This window comes from Cervus canadensis, chromosome 14 (genome assembly GCF_019320065.1).
Source record: "Cervus canadensis isolate Bull #8, Minnesota chromosome 14, ASM1932006v1, whole genome shotgun sequence".
NCBI classification, from domain to species: Eukaryota; Metazoa; Chordata; class Mammalia; order Artiodactyla; family Cervidae; genus Cervus; species Cervus canadensis.
This window is the reverse complement of record NC_057399.1, coordinates 45993861-46019373: the sequence shown is the minus strand read 5'-3', so window position 1 is coordinate 46019373 and position 25513 is coordinate 45993861. Positions and strand designations below refer to the sequence as shown.

The following is a 25513-nucleotide window of genomic DNA, read 5'->3' as shown; positions in this document are numbered from 1 at the left end:
CTCCTTTGCCTTTTGCTTCTCTTCTTTTCTGATCTATTTGTAAGGCCTCCTCAGGCAACCCATTTTGCCTTTTTGCATTTCTTTTTCTTGGGGATGGTTTTGACCATCACCTCCTATACAATGTTACAAACCTCTGTCCTTAATTCTTCAGGCACTCTATCAGATCTAATCCCTTAAATCTATTTGTCACTCCCTTATAATCGGACATGGAATGACGGACTAGTTCAAAATTGGGAAAGGAGTACGTAAAGGCTGTATGTTGTCACCCTGCTTATTTAACTTATATGCCGAATACATTAGGCGAAATGCCAGGCTGGATGAAGCACAAGCTGGAATCAAGATTTCTGGGAGAAATATCAATAACCTTAGATATGCAGATGACACCACTCTTATGGCAGAAAGTGAAGAGGAGCTAAAGAGTCTCTTGATGAAAGTGAAAGAGGAGAGTGAAAAAGCTGACTTAAAACAACACTCAAAAAACAAAGATTATGGCATCTGGTCCCATCACTTCATGGCAAATAGATGGAAAACAATGGAAACAGTGATATTCTTTATTTTCTTGGGTTCTAAAATCAATGTGGATGGTGACTGCAGCCACAAAATTAAGATGCTTGCTCCTTGGAAGAAAAGCTGACAAACCTAGATAGCCTGTTAAAAAGCAGAGACAATACTTTGCTGACAAAGGTTTGTCTACTCAAAGCTATGGTTTTTTTAGTAGTCATGTACAGATCTAAGAACTGGACCATAAGGAAGGGTGAGCACTGAAGAATTGATGCTTTTGAGCTGTGGTGTTGGAAAAGATTCTTGAGAGTCCCTTGGACTGTAAGGAGATCAAACCAGTCAATCCTAAAGAGAATCAATCCTCAATATTCATTGGAAGCACTGATGCTGAAGCTGAAACTCCAATACTTCAGCCACCTGATGCAAAGAGCTGGCTCACTGGAAAAGACCCTGGTGCTAGGAAAGACTGAAGGCAGGAGGAGAAGGGGATGACAGAGGACCAGATGGTTGGTTGGCATCACTGACTCAGTGGACCTGAATTTGAACAAACTCTGGGAGATAATGAAGGACAGGGAAACATGGTGTGTTGCAGTCCATGGGGTTGCAAAGACTCAGACACAACTGAGTGAATGAACAATAGCAACAAAAAAACAGACAAGGATGACACAAAAAAGGAAATTACAGACCAATATTCTTGATGAACATGGATGCAAAAATCCTCAACAAAATATTAGCAAACCAAATTCAACAGTATTACAGTAAAAGGATCAAATGAGATTTAGTCCCCGAAATGCAATGATGGTTCAATATCCACAAAGCAATCAATGTAATACATTAAAAGGAAGGATACGTGCCATGATCATCTTAATAGACAGAGAAAAAGCATTTGGTAAAATTCAACAACTGTTTGTGATAAAAATTTTCAACAAAGTGTGTGTAGATGGAAACTACCTTAATGTAATAAAGGTCATATATGATAAGTCCACAACTAACATTATACTCAAAGGTGGAAAGCTGAAAGCTTTTCCCCTGACATTAAGAACAAGACAAGGATGCTCACTCTTGCCATTTTTATTCAACATCGTATTGTAAGTCTTTGCAGGAGTAATTAGGCAAGAAGAAAAAGGCATCCAGACTGGAAGGAAAGAAGTAAAACTGTCAGTTTTTGCAGATGACATACTATTTATAGAAACTCCTAAAGACTCCACCAAAACAGTCCATTAGAACTAATAAATTAATCAAATTTGCAGAATACAAAATCAACATACAGAAATCTATTGTATTTCTATAGATTAATAACAAACTATCAGAAAGGGAAATTAAGAAAACAGTTGCACCAAAAAGAATACCCCAAAATAAATTAATGAAGGAGATGAAAGACCTATACACTGAAAATTATAAGACATTGATGAAAGAATTGAAGATGACAAAAGTAAATTAAAGATATCCCATGCTCATGGATTGAAAGAATCAATATTGTTAAAATGTCCATATTATTCAAAGAAATCTACAGTTTCACTACCAACTCTATCAGAATTCCAATGGTATTTTTCACAGAAACAGAATAAATAATTCTAAAATGTGTATGAAATCACAAAAGACTCCAAATAGCCAAGGCATGCTTTAGAATGAAATATCTGGAGGCATCACTGATTTTAAATTATATTACAAAATTATAGCAATGAACACAGAGTAGTTTTCCATAAAAACAGACACACAGGTCAGTGGAAAAGAATAGCCCAGAAGTAAACCCATGCATATATGGTCAATTAATTTACAACAAAGGAACCAGGAATATACAGTGAGGAAAAGACAGTCTCTTCAATTAATGCTGGAAAAATGTGACAGTCACATGCAAAAGAATGAAACTGGACCACTACCTTATTCCATACACAAAAATTAACTCAAAATGGATTAAAGACTTGACAGAAGGCCTGAAACCAGAAAACTCTTAGAAGAAAACATAGGTGGTAGGTTCCTTGTCATTATTTTGGGATGATTATTTTTAAAACAAAAAAGTGGGACTACATTAAATCCAGACACTTCTGCACAGCAAAGAAGTCCTTCAATTAAATGAGAAGGCAACTTGCTGAATGGGAGAAAATATTTGCAAATCATATTTCTGATAAAGGCTTAATATCTAAAACATATAAGGAACTCATATAACTCAATAGAAAAAAAGGCAATTTAAAAAGGGGCAGAGGATCTTAATAGACATTTTTTTTGAAGAAGACATACAAATGGCAAACAGGTACATGATAAAAAGAAAGATACTCAACATCACTAATCATCAGAGAAATGCATATCAAAACCACAGTGAACTATCACTTCATACCTGTTAGGATGGCTATTATCAGAAAGACAAGAAGTAAGTGTTGGTGAGGATGTGGAGAAAAGGAAACCTTTGTGAACTGCTGGTGGCAATGTAAATTGGTGCAATCACTTTAAAAAACAGTATAGAGGGGTCTGAAAAAATTAAAAACAGAACCAGCAATTCCACTTCTAGGTATTTATCTAAAGAAAATGAAAACACTAATTTGAAATGATATACGCACCTCCATGTTCATTACAGCATTATTTATAATATCCAAGATATGGAGACAACCTAACTGTCCATCAAAGGATAAAGTGATAAAGATGTGATATGTATGCTGTACCACTTACAGTGGTAGGTGTGCATATATACACATGCACAAACACGTATATACACATACACATATATAGAAGAGTATTAATCAATAAAAAAGGATAAAGTCTTGCCATTTGTGTCAACACTTATGGACCTTAAGACATCATGCTAAGTAAGTAAAATGTGTCAGACAGAGAAAGACAAATACCATACAGTCTCACTTACATATGGAACTGAAACAAAACCAAAAAGCAAAATAGATACAGAGAACAGATTGGTGGTTGCCATAGTTAAGGGGTGGGTGAGATAGTGAATGGAATCAAAAGGTAAAAGCTTCAAGTTATAAAATTAGTAAGTTATGTAGATTTTAATATACAGCATGATGACTATAGTTAATACTGTACTGCATATTCAGAAGTTGAATAGATCTTATAAGTTCTCATCAGAAAAAAATGTTTTTGGTAACTGTATAGTGAAGGATATTAATTAGGCTTATTGTAGTGATCATTTTGAAATATATACAAATATCAAGTTATGTTGTACTCCTGAAACTAGTATAATATTTTATGAATTATACTTCCATTAAAAATTCAGCATTCAATGGAGGAATTAAGCTCCCTGACTTCAGACTATACTGCAAAGCTAACAGCAATCAAAATAGAATGGTGCTGGCATTAAAACAAAAATATAGATCAATGGAACATGATAAAAAGCTCCCAAATAAATCCACACCCCCATGGTCAATTAATATATGACAAAGGATGCAAACTATATAATGGAGAAAAGACCGTCTCCTCAGTAAGTGGTGCTAAGAAAACTGGACAGCTACAAGAAAATCACTAGAGGAAAACATAGGCAGAACACTCTGACATAAATTGAAGCAATATGTTTTTGGATACACCTTCTAGAGTAATGGGCTTCCCTGGTGGCTCAGCTGGTAAAGAATTTGCTTACAATGCGGGAGACCTGGGTTCGATCCCTGGGTTGTGAAGATCCCCTGGAGAAGGGAACAGCTCCTCACTCCAGTATTCTGGCCTGGAGAATTCCATGGACGTATAGTCCCTGGGGTCGCATAGAGTCTGACACGACTGAGCGACTTTCACTGTCTGTCACTGTCTAGAGTAATGGAAATAAAAATAAATGGGACCTAATTAATCTTAAAATATTCTTGACAGCAAAGGAAACCATAAGCAAAATGAAATAACAACCTACAGAATGGGGGAAAATGTCTGCAAATGATGCAACTGACAGGGGGTTAATCTCCAAAATATACAAACAGCTCATACAGCTCAATATCAAAAAAACAAACCACCGAATCACAAAACTGGACAGATCTAAATAGATATTTCTCCAATGAAGACATACAGAATGGCTAAAAGCACATGAAAGGATGAGCAACATCACTAATTATTAGAGAAATGGAAATCAAAGCTACAATGAGGAGGCTTCCCTGGTGGCACAGTGGATAAGAATCTGCCTGCCAATGCAGGAGACACAAATTCAATCCCTGATCCGAGAAGCTCCCGCATGCCACACAGCAACAAGCCTGTGTACCACAGCTACTGAGCTGGTGCCCTAGAGTCCGCAAGCTGCAACTACAGAGGCTGTCTACCACACCTGCTGAAGCCTGCAAGCCCTAGAGCCCATGCTCCACAACAAGCGAAGCCACTGCAGTGAGAAGCCTGCACACAACTAGAGAGTAGCCCCTGCGTGCTGCAACTAGAGAAAAGCCCACTCAGCAATGAAGACCCAGCGCAGCCAAACAAAAACTACAATGAGGTATCACACCACAGTGGTCAGAATGGCCATCATCAAAAAGTCTACAAATAATAAATGGTGGAGAAGGAGAATAAGGAAGCCTCCTATCCTGTTGGTGGGAATGTGAACTGATGCAGCCATTATGGAGAACGGTATGGAGGTTCCTTAAAAAATTAAAAACAGAGCTTCCATATCATCCTGCAATCCCACTCTTAGGCATGTATCTGCAGAAAACCATAGGTGGAAAAGACACATGCATCTCAATGTCCATTGAAGCATTATTTACGATAGCCAAGATCTGGAAGCCTAAATGTCTAAACCTAAATGTCTATTGACAGAGGAATGGAAAAGATGTGGTATATTTATACAGTGGAATATTACTCAGCCATAAAAAGAATGAAATAATGCCATTTGTAGCAACGTAGATGGACCTAAAGTGTATCATACTAAATGAAGTATGCCAGGCAGAGAATGACAAATATGTGATATTGCTTATATGTGAAATATGAAAAAATGATACAGAGGAACTTATATGCAAAATAGAAATAGACCCACAGACATAGACAATGAACTTATGGTTAACAAAGGGGAAAGGAGCAGGGGGGAAGGATACATTAGAAATTTGATATTAACATAAAGATAAACTATATGTAAAATAGATAACCAACAACAACCTACTGTATAGCACAGGGAACTATACTCAATATTTTGTAATAACCTATAAAGGAAAATAATCTGAAAAAATGTATACCTGAATCACTTTGCTGTACATCTGAAACTAACACAACATTGTAAATCAACTCTACATGCATTAAAAAAATTCAGCATCCAAAACTCTACTCTGGACATCCTAGATGAGAATTTGCACTTTTTTTCTTTTTTAAAATTTATTTATTTTTTATTGAAGGATAATTGCTTTACAGAATTTTGTTGTTTTCTATCAAACCTCAACGAGAATTTGCATTTTTAATAAGACTTGCAAGTGATTCACATTAAAGCTAGAGACATATTTGCCTACAGGGGTTTAGAAGAAAGAAGGGGGTGAGAGTATTTGAGAGGAAGGAATGGTCTCTTAGGAAAAATAATCACTGAGCATGATCAATGTGCATGTATATGCCCTTGAGTGACCTCTGTGATACATGCAGAAACATCTCCCATGTGTAGCCAGGTCTGTTCCCAATTGTAGTTTCGCAAACTGCCAATAAGCCTTGAGGGCCTACAGGCAGAGCTACCTTGGGTGGAATGAGAGCTATCAGAAGGGGCTTTTCCAGGTAAGAGAAAGATGATATCCCCCAGGCATGGGAGCAAGGGGGAGCTCATGCCTCTTTGATTATGAACTACATGTATTAGGTCACTGAAAATAAGGGGGGTTGGTAGAGGCCCCAGAAAGGAGCCTCTGGCTGAGTGTGTTGATTTGCTAGCATGGAGCATTATCCCTGGGCTCACCTGCACACAAATGGCTTTTCAGTTGCAAAGAAATTCTGTGGCCACATTTCCTCCAAATAACATTTCATCTTCATCAGAGATGGCCACAGTGTATTAACTTAATAGGAAGTTCCAAGTGATTATTTTCCAAAGAACACATCTAAGGGTGGGGATGAAGGAAGACAAATGCACTGACATGTAGATGCCAGTTCCAATAAGTTCAAGTTGTTAACTGCCCCCAAACGTTTAATCATGCTTGTTCATACAGTTAATGCAAAGAATTAAGAGCCATGTGGGTGCTTTGGGATGTCCTTGCAGGCCAAGCGTAATGGTATGTTTCAGATACTGACCATTCAGAAACTATACCTGATCAATCAGAATGGTCATCCTACCAGTTAGCACTGGCCTTTGACAAACCACAGCTTGTTCCTGCCTAGCTGGTAGGTCGCAGCTGATTATCTGTCTTTGCAGGCAGCTCTTAGAGGCTCAGTAGGTCTCCAGTGCTTCCCTGGTGACTCAGAGGTAAGGAATCTGCCTGCCAGTGCAGGAGACATGGGTTGAATCCCTGGGTCGGGAAGTCCTCCTGGTGAATGAAATGGCAATCCACTCCAGAATTCTTGCCTGGGAAGTCCCATGAACAGAGGAGCCTGGTGGGCTACAGTCCACGAGGTCACAAAAGAATCAGACATGACTGAGTGACCAAACAACAGCAGCAACAACAGCAATGTCTCCAGCAGGTTTTGAACACAGACTTTAGGAGAAACAGAGCATATACAGTTATTATCATTTCTCTCAAGTGGCACACAAGACATTTTTTGTAGGGGGGCAGGGCTGCTAACAACATTCTAAATCATAGAAGGGGTCAGATGAGTAGGACAACTACACTTTGTCTAAACAGAGGCCCTATCTACCAGCACTGGGGAAAACCTAGGCTCTAATTACAAATGGGAGTTCCTGACTTGTCCTCAGTCTCACCAGAAATGATGACTGACAGTGGTGAAGTCACTGTCAGCACCCCACAGCCCTGGGCTGCATCTGTCATGGCCTGATGTGTGTCACTATTTGTGTTGGTCTTTCTTTTTAAGTTATAATTGAACATAAAATTTCCTCTCCAAATGGAGAGTCAATGTGATTTCTCCCTATATCCAGCTGAGCCCCCATTTCTGCTCTGCTGAGCTAACCTGGAACTTTTTTGGTTAACCTCCAGCAAAGAATTAAGAAAGGAGTTGCTGGTACCAGCTAGACTTCAACTCTTCCTGGCTTGGAACAATGGACTGCACATCAGAATTACTTCGGTGGCTTCTAAAATATGTCCATGCTTAGATCCCACTCCTGAACAACTGACTTAGAATCACTGGAGAAATTTCTTTAAGACCAATGTCCAGCAAAGACACCACCAAAAAAGAAAATTACAGGCCAATATCTGATGAATATAGATGCAAAAATTCTCAACAAAATATTAGCAAACTGAATCCAACAACACATAAAAAATATCATGAACCATGACCAAGTGGGATTCATTCCAAGTTCACAAGGATAGTTTAGCATACACAAACCAATCAATGTGATGCACAAGATAAACAGAAGACAAAAGACACATGAATCATCTCAATAGGTGTAGAAAAAGCATCTGACAAAATTCAACATCAATTCATAATATCACCAAAGTGAGTACAGAGGGAACATATCTCAAGATAACACAAGCTATTTATGACAAATCTACAGCCAATATAACACTCAGTGTTGAAAGACTTCCCACTAAAATCTGAACAAGGATGCCCACTCTCACCTCTTCCATTCAACACAGTACTGGAAGTCCTAACCACAACCATCAGACAAGAAAGAGAAATAAAAAGTATCCAGATTGGAAGAGAAGAAGTAAAATTGTCTTTATATGCACATGATATGATACTGTATATAGAAAAATATCTACACAAATTATCTACAAAAGACTCTACACAAAAGCTATTAGCACTGATAAATAAATTCAGCAAGGTAGCAGGATACAAGATTAACATACAGAAAATGTTGTACTTCTTTATACCAACAACAAAATATCAGAAAGGGAATGTAAAACAAAACCTTTTAAAATCACAACCCCCAAATAAAGTATTTAGGAATAAACTTCACCAAGGATGTGAAAGACTTATACACTGAGACCTATAAAACATTAATAAAGTAAACTGAAGATGATTCAGAGAAATGGAAAGATAACCCATGCTCTTGGATTGGAAGAATTAATATTGTTAAAATGGCATACTACCCAAAGCAATCTACAGATTTAATGAGTTCTACATCAAATAACTCATAGTATATTTCACAGAACAAGAACAGATGATCCTAAAATTTATATGGGACCATCAAAGACCTAGAATTGCCAAAGCAGTCCTGAAGAAAAAGTACAAAGCAGGAGGCATAACCCTTCTAGACTTCACACAATACTACAAAGCAACAGTAATCAAAACAGCATGGTATTGGCATAAAAATAGACGTATAGATCAATGGAATAGAATAGAGAGCCCAGAAATGAACCTACACACCTATGGTCAATTAATCTTCAACAAAGAATCCAAGAATATACAATGAGAAAAAGATAATCTCTTCACAAGTGGTATTGGGAAAGTTGGACCTACCTGTAAATCAGTGAAGTTAGAACACACCCCCTCATCGTACAAAAAATAAATTCAAAATGGCTTGTGAAGTCACTCAGTTGTGTCTGACTCTTTGCGACCCCATGGATTGTAGCCTACCAGGCTCCTCTGTCCATGGGATTTTTCCAGGCAAAAGTACTGGAGTGGGTTGCCATTTGCTTCTCATTTCCTTCCTCCCCTGACCCAGGGGTTAAGCCTGGGTCTCCTGCATTGCATGCAGATGCTTTACTGTCTGAGCTACCAGTTCAGTTCAGTGACTCAGTCATGTCCAACCCTTTGCGACCCCACAGACTGCAGCATGCCAGGCTTCCTTGTCCATCACCAACTCCCGGAGCTTACTCAAACTCATGTCCATCACATTGGTGATGCCATCCAACCATCTCATCCTCTGTCGTCCCCTTCTCCCCCCACCTTCAATCTTTCCCAGCATCAGGGTCTTTTCCAATAAGTCAGTTCTTCATATCAGGTGGCCAAAGTATTGGAGTTTCAGCTTTAGCATCAGTCCTTCCTGTGAATATTCAGGACTGAATTCCTTTAGGATTGACTGGTTGGATCTCCTTGCAGTTTAAGTGACTCTCCAACAAGAGTCTTCTCTGATACCACAGTTCAAAAGCATCAATTCTTTAGCACTCAGTTTTCTTTATAGTCCAACTCTCACATCCATACATGACTACTGGAAAAACCATAGCTTTGACTAGATGGATCTTTGTTGGCAAAGTAATGTCTCTGCTTTTTAAAACACTGTCTAGGTTGGTCATAGCTTTTCTTCCAAGGAGCAAGCATGGCTGAGCACCAGGGAAGCCCTGAAGACTTATAAGACATGAAACCATAAAACTCCTAGAAGAGAATGCAGGCACAACATTTTCTGATATAAATTGTCAAATGTTTTCTTACTCTCAAGGCACTAGAAATAGAAACAAAAATAAACAAATGGGACCTAATCAAACTTACAAGCTTTTACACAGCAAAAGAAATGATAAACAAAATGAAAAGATACCTACAGAATGGGAGAAGATATTTGCAAACAATGCAACTGATAAGGGATTAATCTCCAAAATATACAAACAGCTCATACAGCCACAAAAAACAAACAACCCAATCCAAAGATTGGCAAAAGACCTAAATAGACATTTCTCTAAAGAAATACAGGTTGCCAATAGGCACGTGAAAAGATGCTCAATGTCACTAAATATAAGAGAAATGCAAATCAAAATACAATGAGGTACCACCTCACACTAGTCAGAATGGCCACTATGAAAAAGTCTACAAAGTAAGAAATGCTGGAGAGGGTGTGGAGAAAAGGGAACCGTCCTTGCAGTCACTATGGAAACTAGTATAGACATTCTTCAGAAAACTAAAAATAGGATTACTATGTGATCGAGAAATCCCATTCCTAGGTACATATCTGGAGAAAACCATAATTCAGAAAGATACAGGGACCCTAATGTTCACTGCAACACTGTTTACAATAACCAGGACATGGAAGCAACCTAAATGTCATCAACAGATGAATGGATAAAGAAGATGTTGCACGTATATACAATGGAATAGTACTCAGCTATAAAAAAGAATGAAATAATGCCATTTGCAGTGACATGGATGGATCTAGAGATTTTCATACTGAGTGAAGTAAGTCAGACAGAAAAAGACAAATATATTATATTGCTTATTTGTGGAATTTAAAAGAATGGTACAGATAAACTTGTTTGTAGACCAGAAATGGAGTCACAGATGTGGAGAACAAGCTTGTGGTAACCACAGGGAAAAGGGGGAGAAGGATAGATTGCGAGGTTGGGGATTGACATATATACACGACTATATATAAAACATCAATAGCTAGCTAATAAGAACGTGCTGTATAGCATAGCAAACTCTACTCAAAATCAGGCAATGACCTATAAGGGAAAAGACTAAGAAAGAAAGGGTGTATGTATATGTGTAGCTGATTCACTTTCCTGTATGGTAGAAAGCGGCACAACATTGTAAATCTAATATACTCCAATAAAAATTAATTAAAGAGACCCGCAAAGTACATGCACCCCTATGCTTATAGCAGCACTCTTTAGAATAGCCACACATGGAGATAATCTAAATATCTACTATAGATGAATGGGTATAGAAGGTGTGGTATGTATATACAATGGAATACTACTCAGCCATAAAAAAGAACAAAATAATGCCATTTGCAGCAACATGAATGCAACTAGAGATGATCATACTAAGTGAAGTAAGTCAAAAAGAGAAAGACAAATACCATATGATATCACTTATATGTGGAATCTAAAAAAATGATACAAATGAACTTATTTACAAAACAGAAACAGACTCACAAGACCTGAAAAATAAACTTATGGTTACCAAAGGGGAAAGAAGGGGTAGGGATATAGTTGGAATTAAAAGATATAGATTACTATATATACAATAGATGAGCAAGGACCTACTGCATAGCACAAAGTAATATACTCAATATTTTGCAATAACCCATAATAGAAAAGAGTCTGAAAAAGAATATATAGGCACAACTGAATCACTTTGCTATATACTATGAACTCCACAAATCAACTATATGTCAATACAAAATAAAAATTAAGAAAACAAAGCTGTCTTACCTGGCTCCAGCTGGAGAAGGCCCACTCCACACACAAATGCTGGTTACAGGCCTGGGTGTCGACCGGCCGCTTGGCAAGCTGGGTGCACATGTCACTGGACACAGGAGTGGAGACCCCTGAGGCTCTCAGCTTCTGGCAGGTCACCCGGCGTGTCTGGACGCCTCCCCCACAGCTCCGGGTACAGGCCGACCAGGAGGTCACCATCCACCTGAATAGGAAGGAGGGGGAGTGCAGAGGGCCAAGCCGTGAGCAGAGAAATGATGCCATACACACTCAGGAAAGGAGCCCCATGGCACCCTCCTGTTCTTACCACACAGCAGCTAACTGCGGGGCCGTGTCTCTTTTCACAGAATATACCTGGGGTGGTAGGCTAAAAATGCCACCCCCACCCCTCCCAGATAGCTACATGAAATCATCCCTGGAAGCCTGTGAATGTTACCTTATTTGGACAAAGAGTACTTATAGATAAGAGTTAAAGAATTTGAGATGAGCTTGTCCTGCATTATCTGGTTAGGCATTAAATACCATGACGTGTTCTCGTAAGAGAAAGGCAGAGGGAGCTCTGACGTGGAAGAGGAGGGGACAGGGTGACCACAAAGGCAGAGGTTGGAGTGCTGTGGCCACAAGCCAAGGGATGCCTGCAGCCACCAGAAGCTACAAGGCCCCAGGAACTGATTCTCTCCTGGAGTCTTTGGAGGGGGTGTGCAGCCCTGCCGACATCTTGATTTTGGACTTCTGGCCTCCATAATTAGAAGAGAATAAAAGTCTATCATTTTAAGCAACCATGTTTGTGGTAATTTGCTATGGCAGCTACAGGAAATAAATTACCCTTTGGAAACTGATTAAAAAGGCAGACTGTCAAAGAGCTTTGTTAAGATTAGTTACTTTATCTTAATATTGGCCCCCAAAGCTGTGAGCTTGCAGATGAAACCCTCAGGGAAGGCAGTCCTTTAACCGGTTATACTGCACTGCAGTTCTGATTCTTCCTAAAGGCATTCAAGTGTGGGGCAGAGAAGGGCCTGTTTCCCAGGGAAGATCAGATCCAAACCTGGGTCGCCTCCTGACCCCAGAGGCAGTCTGGGTCTCAGTTAAGCCAAGTTTTGTCTGCTAGTACTCACTGTTTTTCCTACCTCGCCTTAAACCACGTCTCATTTGATTTGTTTAATCCCCCAGAAGCCTACGAAGTTCTTTCCAGCTTTCTGGAGCAATTTCCCACCTCCATGAGTCACAGTCCATAGGTCTTATACCTCTCAGAGGGTGGTTTATGTGGTGACAGTAGTTGTTCTCAGGATGTTAGGTTCCAGCTGCAATTTGGATCCTCAGAAGTGAGACTGACCAGGACTGTGACAAATAGCTTTCCTCATAAAGCCAAGCTATAAGCTGGGAAACACTCTGAAATCCTTGGACTGTATACAGATATGGAGGGGTTCTTTTTGGATGTGTGTACCCTGTGCTAATTCTCAAAGAGAAGGGGAAGGAGGTGTAGTTTGGGGAAAAGATTTGGTTCTTTCCAGCCATTTCATTCAACCTAGAATAATCATTTTTTTTTACTTTATTGCTTTAGGGGGGGAAAATGATCTAAATGAAGTGGCTGACACAGCTACCTGGGACAAACTGTGACTTCACAGTGCGATTCAAAAAGACAACCAGGGCCACACTTGTTTGTGTGCAGAGGAGGGGGTTGACATGCCCAGGAAGCCTGGTGGGGAAACCAGTCAAAGATGAGCCTGTGGCCACTTCCTAGTCCAATGGTGCCACATCTGGCTTTCAGGAGAGGTAAGTAGTAGGAACAGGGAGCAAATTTCTCCTGAATCTGGATCTGTGACTTATTTAGTTTGGTGGAACTTCTCTGCTCTGTTCGCCTTGGAGAGAGATGACTGTGTGCAGATTCCTAACCCACAGGAGCAGAGCCACTTAGGAAGCAGGCAGAAGGTGTTTTAAAGCCCCTGAGGGTGCTGAAACCCAAGCAGACCCGGCCATTATTTCATCTGCAGAAGTAAATGAGGCTGATTGACTCTGACTATCACCACAGCAAATCAAAATGTCCCTGGCATGTCCATGACCTCTTCTTCATTTCACACAGCTTGGCAAAGGCAGTCTTCCAGCCTCTCGTATCCCTGGTGAATGTCAGGCCTGCCTTTCAATCAACTTTTATTTCCAAATATACATTTCAGCAATTTTTCAGGAGCTGGGGTGGGGGCTTTAAGAAAGGAGAGCTACGGGCTATGTTACAGTTCAGGAAGGGTATAAAAGGACATTAATCATTCCCGTGGAAACCTTCCCGTCAGCAAGTCAAACTGCTGATATTAATGAGTGTGTTTCATATTTCATTGAGGCTCTCCTGGTTTCAGCTGCTTCTTATGACTCAGCTGGAAAAACACAAAGTGGTTGCCTAAGGAGTGGGTGAACATCCCACAGATAGGCAGTGAAGGGGTGTTTCAGGGCTCAGCCAAGTCTCCCCAGGCTCAGGGCGCCATGTAGGTGCCAACTCCAAGCCCATCCATTATTCCTTTAGCTGCTGCCTGACACGGTGGGGGGGAAGGGCACGGCTCAGTGGGACTCACGGCTGCTCAAAGCTCAAGGAAGGTGGAAGAGGCAGAGACTGTGGGTGTTGTTCTGTGTTATATAAGGAACCCAAATGCAGAGGATGTACAGTTGGCCCCTGAACAACACAGGTATGAACCACACGGGTACACTTGTACTCAGATTTCTTTCACTAAATACCTATTAGAGTACTACACCATCTATAGTTGGGAGCACCAACTGTACAGTTATGGATGGATTTTTGACTGCTCAAGGTCACCGTCCCTAACCTCTGTGGAGCTCAAGGGTCAACTGTAAACCCAAAGTTGAAGCAACTATGGGAAATGAAAATTTATTTCAATGTTAGCAAGAAGCAAGCCTTTGTAGAAGAGAGGAAAAGATTTCCTCAGCTAAAATGGATGAGCAAAGGTATATAGTTAGAAGAAAGGGGAGGGGTTGGGGTATAGACAGGTGATCGCTATCCCTTAAGCACTTCAACCGCAACATGTTGTTTTTCCTCTTAAAACCAGCCTTCTTGCTGCAGGATGGGAACTCTCGCTTGCCAGGGCCTGGGATGTTCTCAGCCCCTAAACTGACCTTTTCAGGCCCTTGGGAAGCCCAGACAGCTTTAGCTGAGTGGTGAGGGGACAAACAACCGAGAAAGGAGGCTTGTCCTGGGGGATGTTTTCTGTGCAGTGGGGAGTCTGGTGGGCCGGGGCCGACAGCGTGGCTCCTCGGCCATCAGGCTCCCTCACCGGCACTCAATATCTCTCACGCTCACAGTGCGTAACCAGGGCTGGCCATGAGCCTGGCTGCAAGTCCAGGCCCATCCTGGGGAGGGGCTGGTGCACTCACCGGGAAGGGCAGTCTCTCCGGTTGCAGGCGATAGGCTGCGCAGCCGGGCGCACCTTCCCTGCGCAGTGAGTGGGGTCCACCTCCGTGTTGTTTAGGAGACACCGCAGGCGGGGCTGCTGAACCCCCCTGTTACCACAGGAGGCCGAGCAGGTTGCCAGTCTGTCCACAGACCACCAGTAATCTGTCACAGGAGGAGAATCAGAGGTGAAAAGAAGGTAGCATCAATGCTCATGCTGTTCCTTCTGAGCAGGGGTGGGGCAGGGAGGGCACGAGATGCTGTTATGAATGAGGCTGTGCCCCGTGATGCTTCCTGTGGTGCAGTGGTCAAGAATCCACCTGCCAATGTAGGAGATGCAGGTTTGATCCCTGGGTCAGGAAGATCTCCTGACAACCCACTCTAGTAGTCTTGCCTGGGAAATCCCATGGAGAGAGGAGCCTGATGGGCTACATCCATGGGGTTGCAAAGAGTTGGATACATGACTTAGCGATTAAAAAAAAGTGCCCCTCAGTGGGCTCCATTCCCAACAGATCTGGGCAAGTCACACGGTCTCCAAGGGCCTCAGCTGGCTCATCCATAAAGTGGGTACAGTTCGCTTATCTCATCATGCTACTGGAGAACAGGATATAAAGAAAGTTCAGGGCCTAGCCCTGGGCCTCCCAGCTGGTGCCAGTGGTAAAGAACCCGCCTGCCAATGCAGGAGACATAAGGGATGTGAGTTTGATCCCTTGGTCAGGAAGATCCTCTGAAGGAGGGCATGGCAACCCACTCCATTCTTGCCTGGAGAATCCCATGGACAGAGGAATCTGGTGGGCTACAGTCCATGGGGTTGCAAAATGTCAGACATGACTGAAGCAATTGAGCATGCATGAAGCACTGGGTCTGGCCCAGGACCTGGCACATAGAACTTCAGTGGCTATAGCGCTCATATCTTTAAACCTACTTCCTAAAGTACTTTTATTCCCCCTGTTGGTTTACCAGAAGGTGACTTTATTTTTCAACAAAGAGATATAAAAGTACAAGAGGTACTCAACAATGATATTGGAGCTGGACTTTGTATATATTACAGAAAAATAGTCTATTCAGAGAATATTCATTTATGGAGACTATGACGTCAGTCAGTCTTTGGGTTTTCTATTGGGGGGTCTGGGACTCACTGGTAAGAGAACCGTTAAAAATAACTGTGGGCTGGTAAATTTTGAGTGCTTATTTGTACAGTTGTGTTTTAGAAAACTTGCAGATGGACACTGCCTTCTGGTTTTTAGCAGAGACTGGCTGGCTGACAAGAAAACGCAACACTGACTTTCCTATCTGGAAGGCCAAATGGTGGTGGAGGGTGTTTAAGGGGAAAATCTACAGACTCAGAAAAATCTCCATCCTTATGTGCTATTGTGGAACGAACTCTGGCCCTTCCCACGGAAACCTCCATTTTAGGATACGTGCAGCACAATTTTGCTTTCCTTATAAGTATTACATACAGGCCACAGGTAGGACCAGCCTATGAAAAACTCAAAGGCCTCACTTATTTCTATAACAAGGCCAGTTTGGGCTCCCTTCCCACTCTTCTGGGCTCATTTGCTACCCTTTCTTGGGGCCGCGAATGCAGGCCCCATCCAAAGGCTCTCGGACCCGCCCGTGTGCCTGGCACGTGAATGTGTGAGCTACACAGACTCCTCAGTCTGCGCGTGGACAGACCACAGGGCGGGGGCCAGGCGAGCACTCGGCATGTGACTGCAGCGAAGACTTCTGCATGACCCACCAGTCCTGGTGCCAGCCCCGCTCTCAAAGGCAGGGGGCAGTAACCATATGGTTCACATCAAGAGGAAATTTTAAACCAACCCAACAGAGAAAACTTGTATTTTCTTAACAGGCAAGTGTGTATGTTCTTTAGTGGTTGGGCCAGCATAAAAGAAACGTCTGCTCTCCTATATGGTGCTATCTCCTTGGTCCTAAGCAGCAGTAACATGATGAGCAGAAGGGCACATCTATGAAAGCAGCACTGACTTTTCCAGGTTCTGCTGAGATGCAGACAAGTGAGATGCAGAAAACTGGAGAGAGCCTCATGGTATGACAACGTGGTTGGGTTTCCATTTTCACACTCTTAAGAACCACTGGGGATCAGAAATCACTTTGTTCTGCTAGAGAATTAGATTCCCAAGTAGACTCTCTTTTTCAAGAAGCAAGCCTGGCGTCCAGGTCCTGAAGGGTTTCTTACCTTGGATCACTAAAGAGGCCTTCTGAACGAGCATTCCTGCCTCATTCTGAGCAAGGCAGCTGAAGTCCCAATGAGATCCGCCACTGAGATTTGCAACCTGGAGAATCTGTCCAGCTGCCAAGATATGATACATCAGTCCTGTGACGTTGGCCACTGGCTGCTCACCGTGGAACCAGGTAATATTGGGAGTAGGGTCGCCTTTGACAGGGCAGCCTAGAAGGAGAGCAGAGGAGAGGTTAAGTCATGGATACAGCCAAAAAGGACACATTCCTGATAAGCTGCTTGACTGTGTCCATGGATTTTGAGGCCATACATTCAGTGTCCCTTCCCTAGGACATTCCCAAGCAAATAGGAGATATTTCTGTTTTCTGGGATACTGGGAAAGTGACTATTACTCATTAAACTAAAGGAAAAAATCCTGGGGAACATGAAGTACCTATTTTAATCTATGTCCCAGTAATAATTTAAAAAAATGAAGCAATTTAGATTTACTCATTAAATGTGATCTCACAGATTAATTAGTTCCTATGCCATTTTTTTAAAATTGTAGGATAATTGCTTTACAATATTATGTTGGCCTCTGCCATAAATCAACATGAATCAGCCACAGGTATACATATGTCCCCTCTCTCCTGAGCCCGCCTCCCATCTCCCACCCCTCTAGGTTGTCACAGAGAACTGGGTTGAGCTCCCTGTGTCATAAGAACACATTTCCACTGGTTGGCTGTTTTACATATGGTAATATGATGTTTCAATGCTACTCTCTCCATTCATCCCACCCTCTCCTTCCCCCACTGTGTCCACAAGGCTGTTCTCCACGTCTGCATCTGCATTGCTGCCCTGCAAATAGGTTCATCAGTACCATCTTTCTAGATTCTGTACACACGTTAATAAACAATATTTGTCTTTCTCCTTTTGACTTACTTCACTTTGTATAACATGCTCTTATACTGAAAGAAGTCATTTCTTCAAATGCAATGTTTTGGGGAAAAACCCCATGTACTAAATAGTGATGATTAAGAATCAAACTTTAATTGGTAAATGTCTAATGTTTGCCTCCATTTTACTCTTTATGTGATTTTCAAGCCCCAAATTTTCTTTTTTTTTTCAGTTATTTTTATTAGTTGGAGGCTAATTACTTTATAATATTGTAGTGGGTTTTGTCATACATTGACATGAATCAGCCATGGATTTACATGTATTCCCCATCCTGATCCCCACTCCCACCTCCCTCTCTACCCAATCCCTCTGGGTCTTCCCAGTGCATCAGGCCCGAGCACTTGTCTCATGCATCCAAACTTCAAGCCCCAAATTTTCAACAGAGACTAGAAAAACAATTTTAAACACTGATCTCATTTCTCTGTAAGTCAAGAACTTTGGTATTTTGACAGCTCTTCTGACAACTAAGCCTGCACTGGACATGTACAATGTCATACTTATTACATAGTCATTTAACTTACTTTGTTACATTAAAATTCTGAAACATTAAACTGAGATATGGTGTCTGTTTAGCAGCATAAAATTAGTCAAATAAACTGCAATTGTGAGAGAAAACTCATTACCTCTAAATTTGTACTTGCTGAATTTACTGTTATGACTCCAGAAATTTAGCTTCCAGAGAAAAATTATTTGAAAATTTCAAAACACAAGATAAATCATTCAAAATAAAGATATTAGAAGTTTTTTACTCAGCTCAGTTCAGCTGCTCAGTCATGTCCGACTCTTTGCAACCCCATGGACTGCACAGTTCACTTAAAAAATATGTATTTGATGCCTAGTGTTCTGGGGACAGTTAAGTAAGTTATGACTGTCTTCTCTTTTTCAAGGAGCTCTCAACTGGTATGGGATGCAAAAAAGCACACCAATAAAGCTGAGATGTAGGCAGAAGATGGGATCAGTGAGACACACAGATGGTCATGTGCATGGATGTGTGTCCTTATGGATCTGTATGGAGAATGGATCTCCTGACGTTGACTTGTCTTGTGTTCTGGGGGCAGCACTGTTAGGATTTTTATAAGATGGCAGTGTTAACACAGCAAAGGTCTTTAAAGAAATGATCTAGCTTACTGCCAGAGGCCCAGAAATGTTAAGAAGTGTTAAGAGACCGTTCCAAGATCAAAGCCAAACCTTCTATCTGACTCATTGCTTTCTGTTCTTTCCTCCATACCTACTACTTGTCTGGCTGGGCACCAGCAATTTATTCGGTTGGCCAAAAAGTTTGTCTGAATGTTTGGCCAACTCAGTACTTAGGCACTTTGATACCTCCTTCCGTTGTCTGCTTACTCCCTTTATTTCCTCACCTTTTTACATTTTCACTGTGGTTGTGTAGGTTGAAGTAGTAGCAACAGACTGCTTTGCAGAAGGGCCCTGGAAAAACAACGCTAAAATTGACCTTCAGAAGTTCCGTCTGGAATATCATTACAGGACCCAATTGTTCACTCCTCCCTATGTGGACTCACTCTGCAGTGTAATTTTGCAGGGCCCTCCCATGATGGGTGGACTGTACTTCCCCTCCTCTTGACTTTAGTTTTGGCCATGTGACTACTCTGGCTGATAAAATGGCTACTAACAAACACTAGAAATGAAAAATCTGAGAAGGAAATTAAGACAACGATTCCAGGATTTCCCTGGTGGTCCTGTGGTTAAGAATATGCCTGCCAATACAAGGGGCACAGGTTCAATCCCTGGTCTGGGAGGATTTCACATGCTGCAGGACAGCTAATCCCCTGTACCACAACTAAACTGAGCCCATGCTCCTAGAGCACATGCTCTGCAACAAGAGAAATGACAATGAGAAGCCTGCACACTGCAACTAGAGAGTAGAGAGTAGCTAGAGACTACTAGAGTACTCTCTAGTGGAGAGTAGCTCCTGCTTGCCATAACCTAGAGAAAGTCCATGTGCAGCTACAAAGATGCAGAGCAGACAAAATAATAAATAGCATTTAAAAAGAAAACAATTCCATTTATACGACTATCAAAAAGAATAAAATACTTAAGGATAAACTAAACCAAGTAGGCAAAAGACCTGTACACTGAAAATTACAAAACACTGCTAAAATAAAGAAAAACATGAATGAATGAAAGGATATAACAGAGTGAAAAGGTGACTCACACAAATGGAGAAAATATTTACAAATCAGATCTGATAAGAGATTAATATATAAAGAATATAGAAAGAATTCCTACAACTCAACAAAAACCACCAACCAAATTTAAAAATGAGCAAAATACTTGAATAGACATTTTTCAAAGATAGGCAAATGTTAGTAAGTACATGAAAAGATGCTCAGCATCAAGACCTATACATAGAAAACTATAAAACACTGATGAAAGAAATCAAAGAGGACACAAACAGATGGAGAAACATACCGTGTTCATGGATTGGAAGAATCAATATTGTCAAAATGGCTATTCTACCCAAAGCAATCTATAGATTCAATGCAATCCCTATCAAGCTACCAACGGTATTTTTCACAGAACTAGACCAAATAATTTCACAATTTGTATGGAAATACAAAAAACCTCGAATAGCCAAAGTAATCTTGAGAAAGAAGAATGGAACTGGAGGAATCAACCTGCCTGACTTCAGACTCTACTACAAAGCCACAGTCATCAAGACAGTATGGTACTGGCACAAAGACAGAAATATAGACAATGGAACAGAATAGAAAGCCCAGAGATAAATCCATGAACCTATGGACACCTTATCTTTGACAAAGGAGGCAAGGATATACAATGGAAAAAAGACAACCTCTTTAACAAGTGGTGCTGGGAAAACTGGTCAACCACTTGTAAAAGAATGAAACTAGAACACTTTCTAACACCATACACAAAAATAAACTCAAAATGGATTAAAGATCTAAATGTCAGACCAGAAACTATAAAACTCCTAGAGGAGAACATAGGCAAAACACTCTCCGACATAAATCACAGCAAGATCCTCTATGACCCACCTCCCAGAATATTGGAAATAAAAGCAAAACTAAACAAATGGGACCTAATGAAACTTAAAAGCTTTTGCACTAACAAAGGAAACTATAAGTAAGGTGAAAAGACAGCCCTCAGATTGGGAGAAAATAATAGCAAATGAAGAAACAGACAAAGGATTAATCTCAAAAATATACAAGCAACTCCTGCAGCTCAATTCCAGAAAAATAAATGACCCAATCAAAAAATGGGCCAAAGAACTAAACAGACATTTCTCCAAAGAAGACATACAGATGGCTAACAAACACATGAAAAGATGCTCAACATCACTCATTATTAGAGAAATGCAAATCAAAACCACAATGAGGTACCATTACACGCCAGTCAGGATGGCTGCTATCCAAAAGTCTACAAGCAATAAATGCTGGAGAGGGTGTGGAGAAAAGGGAACCCTCTTACACTGTTGGTGGGAATGCAAACTAGTACAGCCACTATGGAGAACAGTGTGGAGATTCCTTAAAAAACTGGAAATAGAACTGCCATATGACCCAGCAATCCCACTTCTGGGCATACACACTGAGGAAACCAGATCTGAAAGAGACACGTGCACCCCAATGTTCATCGCAGCACTGTTTATAATAGCCAGGACATGGAAGCAACCTAGATGCCCATCAGCAGATGAATGGATAAGGAAGCTGTGGTACATATACACCATGGAATATTACTCAGCCGTCAAAAAGAATTCATTTGAACCAGTCCTAATGAGATGGATGAAACTGGAGCCCTTATACAGAGTGAAGTAAGCCAGAAAGATAAAGAACATTACAGCATACTAACACATATATATGGAATTTAGAAAGATGGTAACGATAACCCTATATGCAAAACAGAAAAAGAGACACAGAAATACAGAACAGACTTTTGAACTCTGTGGGAGAAGGTGAGGGTGGGATGTTTCAAAGAACAGCATGTATATTATCTATGGTGAAACAGATCACCAGCCCAGGTGGGATGCATGAGACAAGTGCTCGGGCCTGGTGCACTGGGAAGACCCAGAGGAATCGGGTGGAGAGGGAGGTGGGAGGGGGGATCGGGATGGGGAATACGTGTAACTCTATGGCTGATTCATATCAATGTATGACAAAACCCACTGAAATGTTGTGAAGTAATTAGCCTCCAACTAATAAAAAAAAAAAAAAAAAAAAAAAAAGATGCTCAGCATCACTAATTGCTATATAAACACAAATCAAAACTACAATGAGATACCACTTTATGACCATTAGGATGGCTATTATTTAAAAATGAGAAAAAAATTAATGAGTTGATGAAGATGTGGGAAAATTATTATGCTTGTGTATTATTGGTGGAAATGTAAAATCGTGCAGCCACTGTGGAAAACAATATCAAAATTCCTAAAAAAAATTTAGAATTACTCAGCAGTTATTCTACTTCTCTACTCATCTCACACGCTAGCAAAGTAATGCTCAAAATTCTCCAAGCCAGGCTTCAACAGTACGTGAACCATGAACTTCCAGATGTTCAAGCTGGTTTTTAGAAAAGGCAGAGGAACCAGAGATCAAATTGCCAACATCCACTGGATCAACGAAAAAGCAAGTAAGTTCCAGAAAAAACATCTATTTCTGCTTTATTGAGTACGCCAAAGCCTTTGACTGTGTGGATCATAATAAACTGTGGAAAATTCTTCAAGAGATGGGAATACCAAACCACCTGACTTGCCTCTTGAGAAACCTGTATGCAGGTCAGGAAGCAACAGTTAGAACTGGACATGGAACAACAGACTGGTTCCAAATAGGAAAACGAGTACATCAAGGCTGTATATTGTCACCCTGCTTATTTAACTTATATGCAGAGTACATCATGAGAAATGCTGGGGTGGAAGAAGCACAAGCTGGAATCAAGATTTCCGGGAGAAATATCAATAACCTCAGATAGGCAGATGACACCACCCTTATGGCAGAAAGGAAGAAGAATTAAAGGGCCTCTTGATGAAAGTGAAGGAGGAGAGTGAAAAAGTTGGCTTAATGCTCAACATTCAGAAAACTAAGATCATGGCATCTGGTCCCATCACCTCATGGCAAATAGATGGGGAAACAGCACAAACAGTGGCTGACTTTATTTTTTGGGGCTCCAAAATCACTGCAGATGGTGACTGCAGCCATGAAATTAAAAGATGCTTACTCCTTGGAAGGAAAGTTATGACCAACCTAGACAGCATATTAAAAAGCAGAGACATTACTTTGCCAACAAAGGTCCGTCTACCAAGGCTATGGTTTTTCCAGTAGTCATGTAATGGATGTGAGAGTTGGACTATAAAGAAAGCTGAGCACCAAAAAATTGATGCTTTTGAACTGTGGTGTTGGAGAAGACTCTTGAGAGTCCCTTGGACTGCAAGGAGATCCAACCAGTCCATCCTAAAGGAGATCAGTCCTGGGTGTTCATTGGAAGGACTGATGCTGAAGCTGAAACTCCAATACTTTGGCCACCTCATGCGAGGCACTGACTCATTGGAAAAGACCCCAATGCTGGGAAAGATTGAAGGTGGGAGGAGAAGGGGATGACAGAGGATGAGATGGTTGCATGGCATCACCGACTCAATGGACATGGGTTTGGGTAGACTCTGGCAGTTGGTGATGGACAGAGAGGCCTGGTGTGCTGCGGTTCATGGGGTTGCAAAGAGTCAGACATGACTGAGCAACTGAATTGAACTGAACTATTCTACTTCTGGCTACATATCCAAAAGATGTGAAAGCATGACTTCAATAGATATTTGTACACCAGTGTCCACGGCAGCATTATTCATGATAGCCAAATGGTGAAAACAACTCAGAGGGCCATCAACAGATGGATTGATAAGCAAATGTGATCAATATATATGATGAATATTATTCAGCCTTAAAAGGGAATAAAATTCTGATACATGTGACAACATGGATTAAACTTGAAAACATTAAGTAAAGGAAGTCAGATAGCATAGGGCAAATATTGTATGACTCCTCTTACATGAGATGCCTAGAGGAGCCAAATCTATAGAAACAGAAAGTGAATTGTAATAACCAGGGGCTGGAGGAAGGAGGCCATGGAGTATTATTATTTAACGGTTTGGGTTTACGTTTAAGATGATGAAGAAGTTCTGGAGATGGATAGTGTGAGGTTGTACAACAGTAAGAGTGTAATTCATGACACTGAGTCCTACACTTAAAAATGGTTAAAGTTAGAAATTCCGTGTATTTTTCCATAATAAAATGACTGAGGCGGCAGATGTGCTGGGTGTCGGTTTCAATCCCAGACCTCGAGAGACCTGGTGAGTTTCTGCTTGTGCTCTAGTGCCTTTGGCATCACTGCAGAAGAACATGCCTGGACTGGCCTGATGGTCCCAAGGGGAAGATGAGAGAAATGTGGAGAAGAGCCAAGTCACTCTAGCCAAACCCAGTTTAGATCAGCCGAACTAAGGAAGATCAGTAAGAATAAATGATTGTTATTTTAAGCCACTGTGTCTTGGGGGTTTATTTTAATGCAATCTTCAGGGGTGGGGTGAGGTAACTAATTGATACATTTAGGGAACAGGGGCTTCCAGATCACCCATGGATCCAAGGCATCCAGTAGGATGGAGTTTCTACCTGTTGTGCTGACCCAGCTCTCACCTGATCTGGATCACCATCTCAGAGGAGCAGGCTCTCCACATGCTTCTGGTAGCATCTAGGCATCTATATGCCATGAGGTTCATGGTGGTGTCACTGTACTCCTATTATGAAATGAGGGTGTGAATGGCCTTGGGGAGAGGTGCAGAGAGATCAAGCCATTGGGGACCTCTAGGGACCCAGCAGCACCCACTCCCTCCAGTCCCAAATGTCTTCTGGAGTCAGACGTTGGTTTAATTTTCTAATAAAAGGCAGGGAAGCTGTATGTTTGTTCAGGCAAATAGCATGATTTCAAAACTGAAGTTTGAAACAAGTACAGCTTCTTTGACTTACTGAAACAGACAGATCTACAGATCTATGTCTTCCTATTCCATCTGCTTTAAAGAAGAAAAGGTGCCATATGCTGTTGAGATGCTGGCTGCAATAACTGCTTCATTTGATTGTTGTGGACAGAGTGCGGTGAGGCTGACTAGATTCCAAATTGAAAAATAAGAACCTTGCTCTTCCCAAGGAAACAGGAGATCTTTGGCCAGGGAACCTCTCAATTTAGCTCTAATCTTCATTTTTCCAACTCCATTAGGATTAGTTTTCTGAGAGACCATTTAGGCAGGGAAAGGAGTGGTAGCAGCCACAGGCTGTTTTCTATGGCTGATAAAGTTACTTATCCAGGAGCCAGAAATCTTAGTCAGCTAAATGGCACATTTGCATAACAGTTACATTTAAAATCCTTTTTCTTTCCTGGAATCAGAGGTCAGACTGTACG

At 41.2% G+C, this 25513-nt stretch overlaps 1 protein-coding gene across 1 annotated transcript in view; it reads right to left on the bottom strand.

The window, feature by feature from the left end:
- The window catches only part of ADAMTSL1 (ADAMTS like 1), a 505479-nt gene that overhangs the window by 28243 nt on the left and 451723 nt on the right, over positions 1 to 25513 (bottom strand). Inside the window, 3 exon segments of the mRNA XM_043486937.1 lie at positions 11574 to 11781; positions 14952 to 15132; positions 17165 to 17377. Of these exon segments, the coding sequence (XP_043342872.1) occupies positions 11574 to 11781; positions 14952 to 15132; positions 17165 to 17377 (602 nt within the window).